Source organism: Phyllobates terribilis, unplaced genomic scaffold (assembly GCF_046119375.1).
Source record: "Phyllobates terribilis strain yellow unplaced genomic scaffold, ASM4611937v1 Scaffold_9__5_contigs__length_417890890, whole genome shotgun sequence".
NCBI classification, from domain to species: domain Eukaryota; kingdom Metazoa; phylum Chordata; class Amphibia; order Anura; family Dendrobatidae; genus Phyllobates; species Phyllobates terribilis.
This window is the reverse complement of record NW_027362769.1, coordinates 155840360-155863839: the sequence shown is the minus strand read 5'-3', so window position 1 is coordinate 155863839 and position 23480 is coordinate 155840360. Positions and strand designations below refer to the sequence as shown.

Here is a 23480-nt window from a genome sequence, read left to right as displayed (position 1 = left end):
CTAATTGTAAATGCCACGAGCAAATGAGGGGACTTTTCAACACCAAAGCTTTCTATTCATACCGCGCCAACACAATCGTCATGTACGCATTTTAGGTTCAGCTATGGCACACGCTGGTAAAATATGTAAATAATATTGACATGTTACAATTGTTTGACCTCTATAGAATTTGAATTTTACACTTTAATCTAAATACTCCCAATTTAGCTTTGGAAATTTTTCACAAATATCAGAATAATTGGAGAAAAAAAAAATTGCAAGATTTCTTAAAGATCTTACAGGTGTTTTCTTATTTTTTTTTGTTGTTCAGCTTTCAATGATGAAACTTTACAGATATTTAACAATTATTTTAAGAACATCTTTCTAAACTTCTCAAAACAATTTATCGGCGGTACTGAAAAGTCAAACCACCATGAAGTGGTATTACGCAAAAGTAAAATGTCAATGGTGACAAAACTGCTTGTGGTTACAAAATTTTGCCCGTTTTTGAGTTGAGCGAATCTCTCGAAATTTGATTCAGGCAAATTTGCTCAATTCAGGGGAGAAATTTGATTTGCATTGAAAAAAACTTGAATCTAATTGAATTAGAGTTAAAAAAAAAAAATCTTATATGTCTTCCAATCAGCTGTTCTATCTTCTTCTATCTTTTTTTCTGCCGGGGTCTTCCATTCACTAGGTCCCACATCGTTACTTGGGATGCGATGAACGTCGTTCACGTGTGTCATGCTACATGTGATGGCGAGGGGCCTAGTGAATGGCAGATGCGGCCGCAAGGAAGAAAGAAGACTTTTGTTAGAAGATCGGAAAGCCGATAGGAGGTCCAGCAACGAGACCGAATTGCAAAATATTTGGATTCTTGAGAATCTGATTTTTTCTGTAAATTAGTGGCAAATTCAATTTTCCTTACATTGTTTCAGTCATCTCTACTCAGCAGCTCTCGTTATTACTACAATGTTAATTCATTGGTGCTAAATTTTTTTGTATACAATTGAAAGAAATTCTAGTCTTGGCGTCTGTGTTGTTTATGTGTGAACATTTCAATGTTAAATATTTGTGACTGAAAGTCAACCTTCTTGGGGCTACTTTTTTTTTTAATATTAACCAATCAAAGCTTACCCTATACATATTTAGAACTAAAATTTTTGATTGGTTGCTTCATTTCTTTCGTAGGCACACCCAGGCACACGCTAATATTAGAGATTAAAGCTTCGGCAACAGCTTTTCCAGCAATGACACCACATATTCCACTTACGACACTGTCATTGACATGCAGTCACGTAATAACACAGATGTCTTAGCCCCATGACTCATTACGGAACAAGAAAATTCCACGCACATTATTATTTTTCATCATGTTTTTTTTATCTGCGAGGACGAAGCGCATTTGGAAGTTAACGCTTGTTTTGTAACATTTTGCCGAATGACTAAAGAAAACCTTAGCGACAGTAACTTCTCTTAGAACCCATTAATTAAAAACACCAATGTTTCATTCACCTTTTGAGCGGCATTAAAAAAACGTTAAACTAGAGTGAAGTTATCGTGCAAGTAAAATTTCTAAATTAGAAATTAACACACTCATTCGATCGTGAACATAAGACTATTAAATTATATTAGGAGACACCATCAAAAAATCATTTAGCCCTCAATTAAGGCTATTACCATTAAAAGATCTGCATCTTCAAAATGCCATGAAAAATTAATAATGATTGCCAATCAAAGCAATATAGTTTCTCTAAGGGGTAATTATAAAAAGAATCACTTAAAGCCAAACCCCCACCTGATCTCTCCCCGGCTTGTGCGTCACCATATGCCGCTCGAGTTGGGTGCGGTAGGCAAACGTATAGCTACAGAGAGGACAGGAAAAGTTCTCCTCGTTCTTCTCATGGCGGTATTTGATGTGCTCCTTCAGTGACGTCAACCGCTTGTAGCCTCGGTCGCAATAGGGACAGGTCAGCAGCTGGGCAAAGGCATCTGGTGTTCCAGGTGGTAGGTCTACAGTCGAGATAAATGAGAAGGAGAGATAGGCCAAAAGGTCAGCTAATCAATGGCAGCTAATGGGCTCTTTGCCCAGGATGGTCTTACGGCGGCAGCAGCAGCGTATCATCATCTCACACCGGCCTCAACGCACTTCAATCCCCTCTACACACCCAGGAAATACTTGTATGATTCATTTCAAACTGCTATAGAAAATTAATTAAGGACTTGGCTCCTAACCTTTTCCAGTCTGAAGAAGGTACAATGGACCCTGGTCTCATTCGGGAGCTACAAATGGAGTACTTGTGTACAATTTCATCCTTGGCCTTTAGCTACATAGATCTTTTTCTTCTCTTTTCACAAATTACAATTAGCTGGATGAATTGTCACATCTCCCAGCGTACGGGCATCTCGTTCTGTTATTATTTATGTTGGGAATTACCTAGAACACTTGTTCGTTATTAAATTTCAACACTAGTTAGGTTCTATTCATCCCAAGTTCCTAAAGCTCAGCAATTCCTGTCCTTCAAGTGTTGAAGAAAAATGTTAGGAACTTGCAAACAGGACAGCATGAGCTTATTGAATGTTCAGCTCATGAAATTCCAGGCCCGTGCAGCTGTTGCCGAAATTTTAAGGTAAACACCACGCGGCCCATAATGCATGTACAATTGCAACAGCTGCAAAGGGTTCTCCTCAAAGTATCTAAAAATGAATCATGGCCTTACCATTCTCCTCCTGACCATTGGCCTCCGGTGTACCCAAACGACAAAGCTCCTCAGGGGCTTCTGGGTAAATAATTGCAGTATCACTACGATGTAAGTACTCCGCTATGCTAACGCCGTGCCCGTCGCCATCATCCATTTTTCTTTTGGCGAAATATTCTTCAAATTCCGAAGTGCAATTCGTGTTCTTCACTGTTGAAAGGAATCAGTATTAAAAGTTGTCAAGAAATATAATTTTCAGTCTATCAAAAGGTAGAAAATAAGTGACAGTAATGGACAAATTGTGCATTTCCAGTCTGAACGGTGATCGGAATCCACTTTATTTTGTGGGATTAAAGAAATGTCATCCATTATTACTCTCAGTGGTGAAAAAACATGCCCCGGGGATGAATGTTACTCGCTAACAGTCAAGTAGGATACACTTACGTAAATAAACACAACTAATGCTTAACAATGATGTCTTCTATAACTGGCATTCGCTGACCCATGGTGAAGTGCCGGAGCTGTTAACTTTGCCTGAAACCTCTGACCCCATTCCGATTCTTAACAGCTTACAAGTGGACTCTTAACGTAACAATATTGAGTAATTGCTGGCTGAACAAACAGTCTTATTGGTAACGAAAACCTCGCGTAGCGCACGATTAAAAAATGATAGAATGCACTGGAATATAGAGTATGCAGCGTTTGTGTGTGTTTATGTTTTTACCTTTTTATGGAACTTATGTAATACTGTTAAAAGAAATAGATATCAATCCTTGCAATAGGAATTAAATGTATTATTTATTTATTATGCTTGCTTATGTGCCATGATATCCCACAGCACTTTACAGACATCACCATCACTTTCCCCATTGGGGCTCACAATCTAAATTCCTTATCAGTATGTCTTTGGAGTATGGGAGGGAACAGGCAGAAAACTACGGAAACACAGGGGGAAGATACAAACTCTTTGCAGATGTTGTCTTTGGTGGGATTTGAGCTCAGGACCCCACTGCAGCAAAGCAACAGTGCTAACCACTGAGCCACGCTGCTGTCCAAAAGATAAGAGTGGAGATTTTGGCTCATTGTAGACTACATTCAAGCCCTACGTTTGGTGTATAGTCCAGGAGAAGCCCTCAAGGGATAAGCAAAAAGTTTTGATCTACCCTGGTCCGGCATCCACTCAGGTACTCCATGGCAGCCCGATCAGGGCAGTGTGGACCTCCTTGGCCAACACTCGAATGCCAGCCAAAAAAGTTTGCATCATCCCAGTCCGGCTGCCACGGAGTACCGAAGTGGACATCAGGACTAGGTAGTGCGAATCTTTTTGCTCATCTCTACTTTCAGAATAAACTTCAAGGGTATATTTATATATATATATATATATATATATATATATATATACATATATATATATAGTGTTCCATTCACCTTAGGAGGCCAAACTTTTTGGCATTTTTCAGAATGGTATGTGATGGTTTACCTCACTTTCATTATAGAGTTTGTCCAGTGAGAACAAGTCATCATCATCTAGCTACAGGATAGGAAATAGTAACTCATTGATCAGTGGTGGTCCAACTGTGGGGACCCGATCGGCAGAACTTTTATACCTGGTAGAATGGAGTGGAAGTGCACAAGCTCGACCTGTGCTCCATTATTTTCCTTTGAGGCTGCTGAGCGCTGCATTTGGCTTTTTCCAGCAGCCCCATAGAGAATGAATGGTGCAGTGGTTGCTCTTCAGACGTGCAGCTCCATTTTGTAACGGGTTAAAAGTTCCCCATTAGGGATAAAAATTCTATTGTTTTGGGTCCTAGTGGTCAGACACCCACCGATAGGATAGGTGATAACTTGTTTTCACTAGACAACTTCTTTAAAGGGACTCTGTCGGCACAGAATGATTGTTCAAACCAAGTACAGGTGCTCGGTGAACCATAGTGTGGCCAAAAATTTAAGAGAACCTTCCCACCTACTTGTTTCCATCTAGTTATGCCCTTCTCTGGCTCTATGAAGTCAGAGCTGACAGTCAAAGAGTGGAGTGGAGATACAGGGAAAACAAGAAGATAGGAAGGTGCGCTTAAATGTTTGGCCACGCCATGATGCACCGAGAACCTGTGCTTAGTTTGAACAGTCATTCTGTGCTGACAGTCTCTTCAAGGCCGCCGGATTCACACATCCATGTTTCACAGTCCTTGTGCGTGCTATCATATACGGATCGGCTGCGGATTTGTTTATCTGAAGTCAACATCCATACAGGCATATAGTCTCTCTTTCTTGTTCAGGCAGTCCTTACATCGCGGTCCATATTTAGACCATAAAACATGTGAAAACAGCCTGAGGTCCCATTTGGACATCCATTTTTTTCTGATACCGATCAATGTGCTGGTCCGTGTGTCAATTTTTACCATCAGTGTGGTATCTTTTTTTTTCTTTGATGACACACGAATGGCTCAGTGACTCGTCGGATCAAAGACAGACATGTCTCCGTTTTCTTTTCCCTTCAGACTCACAATTGGCAAAAACACAGACATGTGGGTACATCTTCTTTCTATGAAGACCCCGAATAGATCACACAAAAAACGAACCTCTGAGTGAGGCCTTAAAGGGGTATTCCCATCTCCAAGATCCTATACCAATATGTAGTAGTTGTAATAATAATAATATTAGCAAATGCCTCCAATTAGAAATGTATTATAGTTCTTCTGATTCGCTATGTCGCTTACCCCATGTGCAGGGCATTGTAATAGCTTAGATATCCATGGTTATGACCACTAACAACTAACTAACTGTTACTATATGAGTGGTCGTAACCATGCATACCTAAGGTACTGCAATGTCCTGCACATGGGGTAAGTGACATAGGGAATAAGAAGAACTATACTTCATTTCTAATTGGAGATATTTAATATTTTTATTATTATTACACCTACTACATATTGGGATAGGATCTTGGAGATGACAATATACCTTTAAGGAAAGCGCTTTCCTATACAGTGAAATATGGTGTGCCACACAGGATACGGCTTTTGCAATTGCATTTAATGGGCGATATTTGCCATTCTACGCCTTTTCGGCAGCACCTTCCCTCAGTGGTATATGTTGGGAAATTTTTCTGGCGTATACCTCCGAAGAATGGTAGAGAACATTACAAAAACAACCGTAAGTCTCCATCTTACAAAAGTCTAGATTTTTCGTGTCACACGCACCATATTTACGGCACATGCCTTTAAGAAAATAGGGTGCAACATTAAAAACCCCGCAGAAAATCTTCATTAAATCAACCACAAGGATTTAAAGGTTATAACGACTCAAACAACAGATGTGTCCGAAAAACTATTATGGCTTCCTTACACATGGAGTTGTTATTAATGGCAATTTTTTATTGCAATCAGTCCTAATGTCATTGATAAATATACCACATAAAAATGTAAAACTGTTGCCCATAGCAACCTGTCAATTTCCAATTGCTAAAAGTGACTGGAATCTGATTGGTTGCTACAGGTGAGGCCTTATCTTGTCTATGAGGCCTGATAAGGTTACCTTTAGTGACCGATCACCTTTCCATGTCTCATTTTTCAAAGGCCACCTAATTGGTTGCTAAGAAAAGAACAGCCTTAGCAACTCAATATGAGGCCTACTCTATACAAATCAGTGTTACAAATAAGCCAATCAGATTCTTTCTTTCATCCTGTACCCTTCCTTTGCAAAATGTGAGCTGAAATCTGATTGGTTGGTGCAGGTGAGGCCTCCATCTTGTCTTGTATATGAGGCCTGTTAAGGTTGCCTTTAGCAACCAATCAAATTCCAGTTCTCATTTTTTCAAAGGCCACCTGATTGGTTGCTAAGAGCAACTTGGCAACTCAATGTGAGGCCTAAGTTCTAAAATTCAGTGGCATAAATAAACCAATCAGATTCTTTCTTACATCTACCCTACTTTTTCATAATGTGAGCTGTAGTTAAACCAATCAGATTCTTTCTTTCATCTCGTACCCTTCCTTTGCAGAATGTGAGCTGGAATCTGATTTGTTGGTGCAGGTGAGGCCTCCATCTTGTCTTGTATATGAGGCCTGTTAAGGTTTCTTTTAGCAACCAATCACATTCCAGTTCTCATTTTTCAAAGGCCATCTGATTGGTTGCTAAGAGCAGCTTAGTAACTCAATTTGAGGCCTAAGTTATACAATTCAGTGACATAAATAAACCAATCAGATTCTTTCTTACATCCTGCACCCTTCCTTTATAGAAAAAGAGCTGGAATATGATTGGTTACAACCTGATATTTTGCAAAATGATGTATTATTTACCTGTACCGTTGTTCATAGTGGTGACATGAGTGACTTCTGGCCCCATACAGTCATAGTCTCCCTTCATTTCATCTGCAAAGATAAAAAAAAAAAAATTGACCATTAAAAATAAATCTCTGTCACGTAACGTTCAAAATGCTGCATTATTAAACATTGGGATACAATAATGTGAAGGATCATTAATATGGGAATGTAATATGGATTTGGGGTCTGCGTTTCGAATGTTTGCAAGGAGCGGTCTTTATTCTGAAATGAGGTTTATGAAGTGTTTAGAAGAAGGTGTTGGGTTAATCCGACCCTCAGTCACACAGACGCTTCCGGCTTGTCACAACTTGTATCTCTACCGCGCCGAGTCTGACGCCGCCGACACCTTGTAATAATCCCACAGCCGGGGCACTAATGTGCGAGGGAACTGCGATTGGGAAGAAAAATCTTCATCCGTGTGATCCGGGAACATGGCGGAGAACTCTCCACAATACAAGTGCCACTTACTGCTGGATAAAGACACTCATTCCCTATTGTGGCCTTTTTATTTCGCTTCCGTCTATTGAAAGCGCGGAAATATCCACATTTAACGAGGGATCGGCTCTTTATCCTTTATATTTAGCCGATATTATTCCTTCTACCATTACGGATATAGCAGAGATGAGTTTGTCATTGAGCACATCTCGGTATTATTTATGGCTTTACATAGGACTTCAGGTGAACCTAAAGCATTATCTTAATCCAATTTTAATGATAAATTCAGCTCAACTTCATCTGCTTATATACTGTGCAACTGTATCAGATGTAGCAGAGATGAGGCAGTCTCCAGGCCCTTCTTAATAGATCAGGATTTGTTATCTGTCGCTTTATATCGGACTGCGTTATTGCAACAACGCAGAGCCAGACCTCATCCACAAAATTCAGCTCAGCTCTGTATATAGATATATCAAAAAGTGTGTGAGATATAGCTGAGATGAGCTTGTCATGTGCCTCTCATTAGGATATCAGGATCTGTTATGTGTGCTTTACATGGGACTGCATGATCTCTGTTATCATAGCGGTCAAGCTATGGTGTTGTATGACAGCTCAGGTGTAGCAGAGCTGAATTAGTCAATTCAAAACTTATATATGGTTTTCTGCAGAGCTGTGTTAGCAAAATGAGAAAATGAGATATTGTTATACAAGATGGAGCAGTGCGATAACAAATACACCCCAGTTCCAAATCTTTCTATCTATCTATCTATCATCTATCTATTATCTATCTATATGTCTATCTATCATCTATCTATTATCTATCAATATCTATCTATCATCTATCTATTATCTATCTATCTAATATCTATCTATCTATCTATTATCTATCTATCTATCTATCTATCCCTCTATCTTTCTATCTATCTATCTATCTATCTATCTATCCATCTATCCATCTATCTATCTATCTATCCTCTATCTATCTATCTATCTATCTATCTATCCATCTATCTATCCCTCTATCTATCTATCTATCTATCTATCTATCTATTATCTATCTATCATATCCATCTATGATATATCTATAGATAGATAAAAATGCATGTTCTGCAAGGTTGTCAAATATGACAGAGATGAGCTTGTCCCTTATTAAGATATCAGGACGTGTTATCTGTGGCTTTACGTGGGACTTCATTATGTCTGTTATCACAGTGCCCATGCAGTCACGTGACAGATCAAATGTAGCAGAGCTGAGTTTGTCATTTAGATAGATATAGTGCAAGTTTGTCAGCTGCAGCAGAGTTTAGCTAATCACTTATCCCTTGTTAAGATACAAACACGTGTTATCTGTTGCTTTACATGGGACTGAATTATCTCGGTTATCACAGCGCTCAAACCATGCAGCTCTAGGACATCTCAGATGTTGCAGAGCAGAGTTTGATTTCTACAGGAATTGAAAGTTCTATTACAAATACAGCTCTGCTGCATATATATATATATTTTTTTTTTATATGGCTTGTAAATGATTTTCTTTCCAATATATATATATCCGTCATGTTACCACCTGCCTACTAGAATACTTTTAGGTTAGATGGTTCGGATGGGATCCCATTGTGAGAAACCAACGTGGTGATGGCGGTGGGTGGTGGCGATGGCGGCGGAACATTTCTCTACAGATAAATTGAAAACATCTCACCCACCTCCTTCTGCTGCTGTCATGTCAGAGCACAATAACAGGCTCCAATTACAACATGGAAACCAAAAAAATATATAAAAAAAGTCTGAATCCTTCCCCTCGTGACCATTATGCATTATTAATAAAATGCGGGATTGTTGACGCGACTGTAACAATATTTTTACTGCATCAGTTTCGCTGCTGCAAATATTTCCTCCTCTGATATTTGCGGGGTAACAATACTTTGGGACAATATGTCGCTTTTTTTCAATTGATGATACAGACAATACACAGTCCCCCATTTCATCTGGTATTAACATCTACAGTACAGACCAAAAGTTTGGACACACCTTCTTATTTAAAGATTTTTCTGTATTTTCATGACTTTGAAAATTGTACATTCACATTGAAGGCATCAAAACTATGAATTAACACATGTGGAATTATATACTTAACAAAAAAGTGTGAAACACCTGAAAATATGTCTTATATTCTAGGTTCTTCACAGTAGCCACCTTTTGCTTTGATGACTGCTTTGCACACTCTTGGCATTCTCTTGATGAGCTTCAAGAGGTAGTCACCGGAAATGGTCTTCCAACAATCTTGAAGGAGTTCCCAGAGATGCTTAGCACTTGTTGGCCCTTTTGCCTTCACTCTGCGGTCCAGCTCACCCCAAACCATCTCGATTGGGTTCAGGTCTGGTGACTGTGGAGGCCAGGTCATCTGGCGTAGCCCCCCATCACTCTTCCTCTTGGTCAAATAGCCCTTACACAGCCTGGAGGTGTGTTTGGGGTCATTGTCCTGTTTAAAAATAAATGATGGTCCAACTAAACACAAACCGGATGGAATAGCATGCCGCTGCAAGATGCTGTGGTAGCCATGCTGGTTCAGTATGCCTTCAATTTTGAATAAATCCCCAACAGTGTCACCAGCAAAGCACCTCCACACCATCACACCTCCTCCCCCATGCTTCACGGTGGGAACCAGGCATGTAGAGTCCATCCGTTCACCTTTTCTGCGTCGCACAAAGACACAGTGGTTGCAACCAAAGATCTCAAATTTGGACTCATCAGACCAAAGCACAGATTTCCACTGGTCTAATGTCCATTCCTTGTGTTCTTTAGCCCAAACAAGTCTCTTCTGCTTGTTGCCTGTCCTTAGCAGTGGTTTCCTAGCAGCTATTTTACCATGAAGGCCTGCTGCACAAAGTCTCCTCTTAAGAGTTGTTGAAGAGATGTGTCTGCTGCTAGAACTCTGTGTGGCACTGACCTGGTCTCTAATCTGAGCTGCTGTTAACCTGCGATTTCTGAGGCTGGTGACTCGGATAAACTTATCCTCAGAAGCAGAGGTGACTCTTGGTCTTCCTTTCCTGGGACGGTCCTCATGTGAGCCAGTTTCTTTGTAGCGCTTGATGGTTTTTGCAACTGAACTTGGGGACATTTTCAAAGTTTTCCCAATTTTTCGCACTGACTGACTGACCTTCATTTCTTAAAGTAACGATGGCCACTCGTTTTTCTTTACTTGGCTGCTTTTTTCTTGCCATAATACAAATTCTAACAGTCTATTCAGTAGGACTATCAGCTGTGTATCCACCAGACTTCTGCACACACAACTGATGGTCCCAACTCCATTTATAAGGCAAGAAATCCCACTTATTAAACCTGACAGGGCACACCTGTGTAGTGAAAACCATTTCCAGTGACTACCTCTTGAAGCTCATCAAGAGAATGCCAAGAGTGTGCAAAGCAGTCATCAAAGCAAAAGGTGGCTACTTTGAAGAACCTAGAATATAAGACATATTTTCAGTTGTTTCACACTTTTTTGTTAAGTATATAATTCCACATGTGTTAATTCATAGTTTTGATGCCTTCAGTGTGAATGTACAATTTTCAAAGTCATGAAAATACAGAAAAATCTTTAAATGAGAAGGTGTGTCCAAACTTTTGGTCTGTACTGTATATGACGTCATATCTGTTTTCCTACACAGTTACAGTGAATAAGAGATCCTCTTAGCAGAGGTGCAACTATAGCGGATGCACGAGTAGCACTTACCCCCTCAAGGGACCCAAAGTCCTTTTGGCCCGTATAAGAAGACCAATGCTATTAAACCCCGATAGTTGGGGGCCTTGGTAGAGATTTTCCATTGGGGCCCTCAAACTTCAAATTACGCCCTTCCTTTTAGTTATATACTGTGCCGCTAAATCCTAATTTATTTATTTTACTCATTTATGTAGCGCTTTTAATTCCGCAGCGATTTACAGACATCATCCCTGTCCCCTATCAGTATGTCTTTGGAGTAAGTTAGGAAACCGGCGGAAAACCACGGAAACACAGGGGGAAGATACAAACTCTTTGCAGATGTTGTCTTTGGTGGGATTTGAGCTCAGGACCCCACTGCAGCAAAGCAACAGTGCTAACCACTGAGCCATGCTACTCTCCAAAAGATAAGAGTGGAGATTTTGGCTCCTTGTAGACTGCATTTGAGCCCTACGTTTAGTGTATAGTCCAGGAGAAGCCCCTGCAAGGGATGAGCAAAAAGTTTCGTTCTACCCTGGTCTAGCTACCACTTAGGTACTCCATGGCAGCCAGACCAGGGCAGTGTGGACCTCCTTGGACAGAACTCGAATGGCAGCCAAAAAAGTCTGCACCATCCCGGTGTGGCCAAAGTGGACATGAGAACTTTGCAGTGTGGGAGAAAATCGGAGGAAACCCACACAAACACGGGAAAAATATACAAACTTATTGCAGATGTTGTCCTTGGAGGGATTCGAACCCAGGACCCCAGCGCTGCAAGGCTGCAATGCTAACCACTGAGCCACCTTGTTGCCCAATGCCAGTCTAAACCTAAAAATTCAGATATAACGTAAGTGGTTTTTACTATCTTATTGTTAGGATATTCCATCACTTTATGACTAGAACAGAACTGGGACGACCCTGAGAATAAATGGCATGGAGGACTGCACGATAGCGCCCCCTGTCACACACTGTGTAAGAAACTACACCACGGCCCCATCTAAGTTAATGGGATCAGCGGTGGTTCCCTGCACAGCCAAGCGACCTGGAGCGCCCCTAGTTTTATTTGGTGGGGATCCCAGGGGTACCAAATTATAGTGATACATCATCACGTTATGATATGGGAGCCCCTTTAATATAGACCCCAGTACCTTACTTTCTCCTTTACCAGTCTGAAACATCTTGGAAGCTGAGATATATGTAGCTATTTGCTACATCATTGACAAAAGAGCCAACAATGGGGTCACCAAAGACTTTGTTTCCCTAAAATAGCATGGCATGGTGGTCAAAGGCTGACTGCGAAAACAACTCTTCAACAAACAGCACCGCAAATCTCATCTTCCCCCAGATCCCGGATCCCTGTAAATATAAGTTTATTTTAAAGTAACAGCAGAATTTTTCAGGTTTTGCATCCATGGCTAGTTTGTAGCAAAGTTCAAAGTCTATATTATTCTGCAAAGCCGCTGTTACATTTTTTTTATATATATATCAGATGTTGCAGAGCTGAGTTTGCAATTTGGCACAGTACAAAGCACTGTCACAATGTACAAACTGCGTAGAAGTAACCGAATCAGCTCTGCTACATCATATGTATATGTAATGGGCGTCTTAGGAAGTCATGTCTCTGTAGTTCCAGGAAAGTCCTGTCTCCGCATATACCTGTCAGTACACACCCAAAGCGGACAGCGCAAGATAAGACGTCTTTAGCGGCCTCCAACCCTGCTCCTGAGATCTGTATTTCAGGGCAGGCAGCGGAGTTAACCAGCCCTCCTCTGATATTTATATCAATCTCTGTAAGTAATTAGATCAAGGTATTTCCGAGAAGGTTGTCGCTGAGAATAAATATAGCTATTGTGTATCCAGCTCCCCTACCCATCTCATGTGATTCTCCTAGCAGTCACAAGATTCCCATCTGAGGGCACACTGGCTCAGCCGCCCAAGAAAACCATTTGTAGAATTTCTTTTTTTTCTTCCTTTTTGCATAATACTGGTAATTTTTCAAGATTTTTTTTTTTTTAATTTCCTTCCTTATTTTACATGTGAATAAGTAAAGAGAAGTTAATAAGTTTGGAAAATTTCCAACTTATAAACTATTCCGTCTTCAAACCACATGTGAGCTTAGCCTAAGGCCTCATTCAGACGTCTGTTTTTCACGTACGTGCTCTATCCGTTTTTTTTTTTTAACTGAGCGCCGTTCAAGTGCCCTTGTTATTTGCAGACCGCAAAAAAATATATATGGAGATTTCCATGTTTTCATCCGAGTCATAGATCAATCTCATTCATTTAAAAAAACGTAAACCACATGGATGTTTTTGCTGTTTAAGGCGTGGGACAAAATTAGAATTTTTTTTTTTTTGCATATGAGAAAAATGGATGTAAAAATGGACACAGGGAGCAAAAATGGATGAAAATCTGATCTAGCACACTGATGGGAAATGGTCATTTATTTCACATTTGAATAAGGTCTTAGTTCAAGGATGTCAAACTCAAATACACAGAGGGCCAAAATGAAAAACTTGGACAAAGTCCGCGGGCCAACCAGTATACAGTATAATGGGCCCCACATAGTCCTCCATACAGAATAATGGGCCCCACATAGTCCTCCATACAGAATAATGGGCTGCACATAGTCCTCCATACAGAATAATGGGCCCCACATAGTCCTCCATACAGAATAATGGCCCCACATAGTGCTCCATACAGTATAATGGGCCCCACATGGTCCTCCATACAGTATAATGGGCCCCACATAGTCCTCCATACAGAATACTGGGCTCCACATAGTCCTCCATACAGAATAATGGTCCCACATAGTCCTCCATACAGAATAATGGTCCCACATAGTCCTCCATACAGTATAATGGGCCCCACATAGTCCTCCATACAGAATAATGGGCCCCACATAGTCCTCCATACAGAATACTGGGCTCCACATAGTCCTACATACAGTATAATAGGCCCCACATGGTCCTCCATACAGAATAATGGGCTCCACATAGTCCTCCATACAGAATAATGGGCCCCACATAGTCCTCCATACAGTATAATGGCCCCACATAGTCCTCCATACAGTATAATGGGCCCCACATAGTCCTCCATGCAGTATAATGGCCCCACATAGTCATCCATACAGAATAATGGGCCCCACAGAGTCCTCCATACAGAATAAAGGGCTCCACCTAATCCTCCATACAGTATAATGGGCCCCACATAGTCCTCTATACAGAATAATGGGCCCCATGCAGTCCTCTATTCAGAATAATGGGCCCCACGTAGTCCTCTATACAGAATAATGGACCCCACATAGTCCTCCATACAGAATAATGGGCCCACATAGTCATCCATACAGAATAATGGGCCCCACATAGTCCTCCATACAGAATAATGTGTCCCACATAGTCCTCCATACAGAATAATGGGCCCCACATAGTCCTCCATACACAAAAATGGGCCCCACATAGTCCTCCACCATGACTGATGTTATTTATGGGACAACCCCTGTTAATAATAAGTTATTGCCGCAGGATAGGTGATAAATTATTCGTCCCTGGGGGTTCTGCAGCGGGGACCACCGCAATCCTGATACCGGAGTTTTGCAGTGCCCCTTATGGATGAAATGGGACATTAGCATCACCACTCAATTCTTTGTCTAAATATTGTTCCCTGATGCTGCAAACATTAAGATCACCCCCAGTGGTCTGAAATTTAAACCTTATATTTGGGCTCATGTTTCTATCGCTTCTTGCTGACAAAAAAATTGAGTTAAATACCCTATAAAAATCTCCGAGCTCCCCCGTATCTGCACCTCTTTTCTGTTTTGCATTGCGTCGCTCCATTGCTGAGATATTCACATTTGTTGCTTTTGGAGCGCAATATGTGAAACCTTTTCTTGCAGTGCAACTAGGCGTTTCTTCAGAATTTCCTCTGGGGTTGTGCACTTTCACTATTCCCTCCCAAATGCTGCCAATCACAGTTCAGTAGCTGTGTTTGGCAGTATCTGAGAGGGAGGTGTAAAAGTGCACAACCCCAGAGAAGACCCTGAAGAAATGCCCAGTTGCACAACAAGCAGAGATTTCACATACTGTGCTCTGAATGCAACAAATGCGAATATCTTTGCATTGAAGCGACGCAGCACAAAATGGAAAAAAGCGGCAAAATCAGGGGAGTGCAGGGATTCTTATATTTTTGAGCAAGTAACAGTTCCTCTTTAAACTCTAAGTAATGAAGACAGTCATATGTGCAAAATCAAGAACCGAGGCTCGTGGTGTCTCATGACTCACAATGTGAATCTTAGCCTAGGCTATTAACATGAGGATAAAAATGGTCTAATGAAAAAGAAACTTTCTATATGACTTAAATTGATATATTCCATCTCCAAAAGGGAGGTAAATTGATGTGCTTCATCGCCCGTCCCCATGCAGTGTGAAGTCTGCCGGACACTCATAGGATTACTCTTCACTGCATTACTTCATTTCACAGGTGATGAGCTTGTGGCATGTGGTGGGATTTACAGAGAATTCACGTGGGTTCCGGCCGTTTACCCCCTAACGTGTGCAAGCTGGAAATCACAGAGTTAAAAGCACTGGGTACTTTTACCTATAAATACAAGTCTCCTTTACACCCCTATAGGGGAATTCATTACGACCTTTACATCAGTATTCTGGCATATAAAAAGTAAAAAATTTTGCGTACAAACATGTTGTGATTTTTGTCTTTTTTTTACGACAGCCCCGATATGTTTCTGGGTGTTAGATAGAGCGGCGGTCCATCAGCTTCACTACAATGCACACCAGAATGTGGCGTAAATTTTAGCAAAAATCAATTCCGGCTCATAGATGGCTTCAATTTGCGATTCTGCAACATGGATCCAAAAGATGCGCCCAATTTCTTAAGAAGTTTGTGCCTATTAATTAATTTGGTGGACTTTACCCACACATATGATATTATTAACCCTTTCTTTACCAGACCGTTTAGTTTGCAGCGGATGTGGTTGCCAGTGTTGGGCTTGGACCAATCATCGTATAGGTTGTGAAAGTTAAGGGTACTATATGGGCGTATTTAAAGGGAACCTATCAGCTTTATTTTTTGCATATGTAGGTAGCTGTATGGGTGCTTGCCACCCACAAATAAAAATTATACTTTTTTTTGTAGAGATCCCATGTGACAGTTGAGACATCTAGTGTAGAAGCTATATGCAAATCAGCCTGAAAGTGCACTGAGGGCGTGTCATTTCATTTGAAACATGCTGTCCATGGGTATTAAAGGGGTTGTCTGGGACTTTAGAAATGAATGATGGCTTATCCTTAGGATAGTCCAACAATGTCTGATCGATGGTGGTATGGTAGCAGCACCCCCGCCGATCAGCTGTTTCTGGTGCTCAGTTGTGGAACTGCACAGCACAGCTCCATCAACGGTATAGTGGCCGCGGCTGGGTACTGCACATTTGGCCTCCGCAGACAGCTGATCAGCAGGGGTGCCAATCGGACATAGATGACCTATCCTAAGGCTAGGCCATCAATGTTAAAGTTCTGGACAATCCCTTTAACCCCCCCCCCCCAGTGCGCGTCCAGCCTAATTTGTATGTAACTTCTATGCTAGATATCTCTTGACTGGCACATCGGATCTCTATAAAAAAATATATATAATTTTTATTGAACAGCAAGCTTTTATACCACTACTTACATATATTTAAAGGGAAAAGTGATTCTGATCCACTCCTGATCTTATGTGCTATATAGATTGATTTCTATTGCTGATGTAAAAGAAAAAAAAAAGTTTTATCCAACTTTTTGCTCTTGTCAGGTGGGAAAAGTGAAATCGCTCCTTTCGGGGGGTTTTTTGTTGTAAGGTCGCGGTGTATTTATTTTGAAAACAAGAGTAAAAGTTAGCGTTTTCCTGTCGCCCTTGGGGATAAAGGTTTGTGAAAATAAAGAATACTTTCCCCCCCTCGGTGGAGGAATCCTTGTCTAAGCAGAATGCCGGGTCCCAACGCAGGTGATTTATTTAAGCGGATGATGATAATGATGTCATGCTGTATTTCAGCACACGGCGTCCACCCTATTGTGGGCCGATGGAATGTCAAGGACAATTGCTAACACAAAACTTTGATTGTGCCTGAACCGGAAAAAGCACAGTAAGAAGTCTACAGGCCTCTTCAGTTCAAACCCTACATCCTGCAGACAAAAAGGAGAAAGTATGGCAGTGTAAGCAAAGGAGAAGGGCTTATCTCACAGAAAAACTATGCGCAGAGGTGCCACGCGAGACAGACAGGCACCAGGAATAAAGCACCGCTAAACACTCCACAATCTACAATCCTTCTCTAGAATTCGTGTTTTTTTTGTTTGTTTTTTAAACAATAAAAATGTAAAAAAAAATAAATAAATAAAGAAAATAAAAATATATAAGAAGAGGGAAAAAAAAAAAAAAGAGAAAATAAAGAAAAAAATTATATAAGAAGAGGAAGAAAAAAAAACAAAGAGAAAATAAAGAAAAAAATTATATAAGAAGAGGAAGAAAAAAAAAAGTGTTATCAGCGGGTCAGGATAAACACTGGCCTGATTTCAGCAAGGGAGAAGGGGAGGAACAACAATCTTTTTTTCACTTAGACATCAAGGCACCACATCCCAGCACTACAGAACAATAAAAAAAACCTTATAAATCATTACCAGTCATTAGGAGCAGACAGGTAAAGAGCAAAAGGATCTCCCCTGCCCTCCTAGAATAGTAAAATAAAATTATGGATATGGACATTGCCCAGCAGCTGACAACCAGGCTGGACCCTAGAACGTCCCAGAAAAGTTAACTGTTGAAAGCCAAGGATTGGCGAACCCCCCCCGAAAAAAAGAACTAATTTTAAAAAAAAAAATCTTAATTTTATTTCTTGAAAGAAATGTTGGAAATGAGAATGGTTGGTTTAAGGGCCATTATCTGGCAGATGTAGCAGAGCTGAGTTTGTTATTTAACTCTATGTTTTGATGAGAAAAGAAAAAAGAGGGGAGGGAGGTAGGGAGGAGATGATTTTCAATTTTGCATTGAAGCCTTGTTCCAAATGACCAACTCAGCTCTGCTACATCACTGAAAATAGCAGAGCAATCTACAAGTCTATATGCTCGTACCTTCTTCAATGAGTGCAAGCCGATGCAGCAGAGCTGAGTTTGTTATTTAACTCTTTGTGGCTACCTTTTTGTGAGAAAAGATGTAATAGGGGAAGGGAGGGAGGAGGTGATTTTCAATTTTGCATTGAAGCCTTGTTCCAAATGACCAACTCAGCTCTGCTATATCACTGAAAAAAAGTCTATATGCTCACACTTTCTTCAGTAAGTGTAAGCAGATGTAGCAGAGCTGAGTGTGTTATTTAACTCTATGGGGCTGCATTGCAGTGAGAACTGATGTAGTGGGATTAGGCTTATCTGTGGCAAGGAGATATAGGATGGGATATACGTTGTAGTGTAATTCGGGGTCTTGTACACGAGGGAGGAGCCAGAGGTGGCGGGCAAGTTTATATTTTGCATTGCCATCTGGGTGATAACACCTCTCATGTAAACCAATAAGTCTTGCTCCAAATAACCAACTCAGCTCTGCTACATCTCTTTAAAAATCAGCACGATATATATACACTGACACATTTGGAAATTAGTGATTTGAAGCAATTTGCCAGCATATATAGCAGTGCTAAGTTTGTTATTTAACTGTTTGGGGCTGGATTGCAATAAGAAAAGATGTAGTAGGATTAGCTACATCGGTGACGCCGGTATATAACAAAGCGGTTCGGTACGAGTTGCGCTTTCGTTTGGGGTCTTGTATATTAGGGAGGGGTTGATTTTAGATTTTGCATTGTAACCTGGTTAATTACACCCCTGTTGTAAACTAATAGGTCTTGTTCCAAATTATCGGCTGGGCTCTGCTACATCTCTGTAAATAGTTGGGCAGTCTATCAAACTATTTGCTCACACTTTCTTCATTGGATGCCAGCTGATATAGCAGAGCTGAGTTTGCTATTTAACTCTTTGGAGCTGCATTGTAGTGAGAAAAGATGTAGTAGGGTTAGTGGCGCTGATATATAACAAGGCGCAACGAGTTGTAGTTTATTCTAGAGTCTTGTACATAATGGAGGAACAAAGATATTATAATTGGGGGTTGATGGACAAATTTACATTTTGCATTGTGTCACAGTGTAAACCAATAGCTCCAAAACGTTCCAAACGTCCTACTCGGCTCTGCTACATCACTGGAAATAAAAATCACACTTTTTGCACTAAAATCGCAGATGGATAGTCATAAAGATTGGGTCTGTACATACAGTAGATCTCCATAAAGCTCCATGCTGGAGTATACGCACATAAACATGGCCCCACTTTTGCTTTCCTTAAATGGAAAATAGCTACAGCATCCCACCGCTAGATTATTAAAGGGATACTTCCTGTATAACCAAATAAGCCTTCGATGATTAACCCTTTAAAAAATATATATAAAAGGGTCAAATGATAATGTCTGTAAAGCGCTGGGGAATCAATAGCGCTATCTAAGTGAGTAAAATAAATACATAAATAAATGACACAATAACTAAGGACCACCAGGAATAATAATAACTATATTTTTTGGACAGAGGTTGTAATATAAAGTATACATAGGAGGGTAAATCAGATTTATTTTGCAGTAGTTCAAATAAGTTCATCCTAATCCTGGAGGAAAAAAAAAAAAATAGAAAAAGAAACTTTTTTTTTTCCCTTCTAGAAGTTTGAAGTCTTGCATTTGTTAAATTCCTATTAATTATTCCTTTAAGGGTAAAAAATCCCAGTAATTGGCCCTTACCCTTGATTTCTAGATATTAAAATTTAAACCATCAGTACATTCATTCTTATGGCTCTGCATATCTTGTTCATTAACAAGTATGAATAGCTAACGCCAGCTCATTTAAATAGTATGTCTTACAAGACTTCTCGCTACACTCAGTTTCTGTCACACTGCTCCTAAGAATCATTGGCTCTTATTATACATGTAAATGGCTATCATAAAAATAAAAATTTCATTTAAGATTGTTAATGACTCCTACAGCAGTCAGACTTCCTTTAATGATCATCTTCTGCCCCCTAATTAAACGTATTTATCTTTTCTCCATCTTTGCCTGGTCGTCGTCGTCCCCCCACCCTTTGCCCCCACCATAGTGGAGAATCTGAAACCTTAAGGTCTTTCACGATAAATGTTTATGTGAGATTCGAGAAATACTTTGCCCCCACCTCGGGGAAAAATATCACATTTAATGTGCAGTTTACAATTTGTTCGATGACTTGAGGACAGCTCGGTTACAAACACTGCCGGTGAAATGTAGATATGAACTTATGGTTCTTCAGATGTTACTATCGCCATTGCTAGACTGTCTTTGTCTTATATCAGGGTTCCCCAACTCCAGTTCTCAAGAGCCACCAACAGGTCATGTTTTCAGGATTTCCTTAGTATTGCACAGATGATATCTGCATCACCTGGACAGGCAAGAATTCCACCACCTGTGTAATACTAATAAAATCCTGGAAATAGGACCTGTTGGTGGCTCTTGAGGACCGGAGTTGGAGAACACTGTCTAAGATGATCGATTTTGGCCAAACATCTGATGTTTATGTTGGTGCCTTGACTTTCCTTAAAGCTTCCATACACACTTGACAAAAGTGGGTTAAACCCACCAGTATTGATGAGATCTGTTGACAATGTAATGTGTATGGGGGCCTCCTGACTACTCTCCCCCAACAGATGAGGTCTGAGGGGCACAAGGATCCAATGTTGTTGGATTTCCAATGGCCAATACTTTTTATCTCCAGAAGATAAGTTGCCACCAGAAGAGTCTCTTATAGAGAACATAGAAACCTTTGGCCAAGTGTTCTTGTGTATGGTGAAGTTGGGGAAAATAGTTGTTGGCCAAATGATCGTTCAGCTGACAGTTATCTAAAGTGTTTGGGGGTCTTAGATGTCAAGAGGAAAAGGGATAGACCATTCCCACCGATACGGCCCCATCGATCATGAGGACATAAGATAAGTCTCCTGTCTAAATGGAGCAGATGTCGCGCATGTGCACTGCCACACCATTCATTTTCTACGGACCTTGTACAGCAAGGGCTCGGCTACCTTCATCGGCCCTACATATGTTGAATGGAGCGTGCCCCAAGTCTCTGATGCCATGTATTTAAAAAACTTGCACACTTTGCTCAGCGTACATGTGTTCTGAATTGGAAGAGTAAGGAAGCTTCCAGACACAACTGGCACCAGCTTATTGCATAAGTACAAAAGGATTGGACATATAGAAGTCCAACAGTACAATCGTTCCTTCCCTTGACACTTGCCATTCTGGGAAAGTCAAATAAACCCCATACATATTTGATGGTCATCTTTGACATAAACACTATAGTTGAACAGAAGTCATGACATTGACTACATCATCACATGCATGGCGCTACGACGTCATGACGTCACAAGGTCTACTGATCAAAAGAGGCACTGAGAATACCAGAAGGTAGTAGGAAGTTCGCGAGCTTGATCGGCTACCACGGAGTACCGGCGTGGCCACTAGACTAAAGTCTTGTGAATCATTTTTCTGAACTCTACTGAACGCCCAATTTCACTTATAACCCCATTTCACCGCTAATGCTTCCTCTAAGGTCATCCATTGTGACCTCAAACACCGTCAAGTAATTTTCCCCCAAAAAATGACACTCTCACAAATGGAAAAATAATTGACCTTTTGAGACATTTCAAAAGTCCTACAATGCGAAGTAAGCAATAAGATACAAAGATGGCCGGTTATTGCAGAGCTCTGCAAATATCATGGTTAAGGTGTACAGCTGGTTTCAAGTCAGTTCCTTTCTTTTTTCCACTAGACCATCCAAGAGTAAGTCTATATATACGAAAGTGAGTAAAACTTACCTGTGCGGTCTACAGGTGCCTTCAGGAGATCATCATTGTGCCAACTGTGATCCATTCCTCCATCTCTCAAGTCATCTTCTTCTTCTTCTCTAGCCAGTAGAGCTTGGTTGACATGCGGAGAAGACTCATGGTTGAGCATACTGGCTGGACTGGTTTCCTGGTCCAAAGTGTTAAGAATACTGTCATCTTCAGCAATATGAAGCTTGTCGTCTTCATCTGTCTCCGAACCCGTTTCCACTACATTGTCGTAATTCAAAACTGCAAGGTAAACAAGAAAGAAAAGCTTCGTAAAACTCTACGAAAAACCCAAAATATCCCCCCAAAATTGTAGATATCTAAACGTACTTTACGAACTAATTTAAGGTAACTCAACGACAAAACTTTTTAACTAATTATTTATTACATAAATTTTCATATTCTGTAAATTTTTTGGTCAAAAGATTTGAAGACTGAAATGAATTGATGAACATACCCAATTGCGACCCAACCGCCCGATTTGTTTTATTTATTTTTTTTTTTTTGAAACGCAGCCTATAAAAAAAAGGTCCATGAACTTCTATTGAAAGGTGGCTGTTTGTGAATTAGCCAGCCGGCGCAAGACTCCCAGCCTACATGATAGTACATAAATTGACCACTTTACCAGCAGACAAGAAAGATTAGAGTAATAAACACTGGGCATTAGCTCAGCTACAGCAACACACCATCCGTTACGCACACATGGGATTGCCAAAATACGTTAACCTAACTCTGTACAAACATGCACAAAAAACCAGTCAGAACCATGACATCATGGGAACGAGAAAGAGAAAGAGAAGAGAGGAGGGGGGATGGAGGGGTGTCGAGAAGAGAAGACTGAGGAAACGGAAAAAAAAAAAAAACAATTTTCAGCTTCATTTTGATTTCTGTGTGTCTAATAAAGCCGCCCTCTCTTAAATTATCAACTGAGCTATCTCAAGTGGCTCTTGCCAGCTATCGGATTATAGAAAAGTATCAGAAAAGACCCCCCCAAAAAAAAACACACAAAAAAGAAGGATTGTGTTTCAGGATCATAACGCTTAAGGAGAATTTTTGAAACAAATTTTTGTCGGTCATATCTGTTTGCTTTGACAGGTTCCCAGGGAGAAAAAAAAAAAAGGAGAAAAAAAAAAAAAAAGAGATTTTTATTTTATTTTTTTTGTCATGTGAGTCTGGGGACAAAAAGATTACACCGTGCATATCTGCTCATAATATGATCTTTGTATAATCCGCGGGTCCGCACTTGCCTTCTGAACAACTGCACAACAGGTGCAAATTAAAATGAAAACGGCTGCAGGAGCAGCAAACAGAATCTGCTGACCTGGTTTGAATACCAATTGACGGGGGAAACAAAACCTTTTCAAGAGGTGTGACCACAAGGGTTTAAACAAGTTCAGGCTGGGTAATGCCCTAAGATGTACAAAAAAAAAAACT

The 23480-nt window shown here is 40.4% G+C and overlaps 1 protein-coding gene across 10 annotated transcripts in view; it reads right to left on the bottom strand.

Annotated features, from left to right (window-relative positions):
- Positions 1-23480, bottom strand: part of ZEB2 (zinc finger E-box binding homeobox 2) — a 174886-nt gene that overhangs the window by 12188 nt on the left and 139218 nt on the right. For all 10 annotated transcript variants that reach the window (XM_073647235.1, XM_073647225.1, XM_073647226.1 and 7 more), the window contains 4 exons: positions 22032-22289; positions 6974-7045; positions 2700-2888; positions 1778-1992 (listed from right to left, as the gene is read on the bottom strand). In XM_073647235.1, the coding sequence (XP_073503336.1) occupies positions 1778-1992; positions 2700-2888; positions 6974-7045; positions 22032-22289 (734 nt within the window). The remainder of the gene's footprint in view (positions 1-1777; positions 1993-2699; positions 2889-6973; positions 7046-22031; positions 22290-23480) is intronic.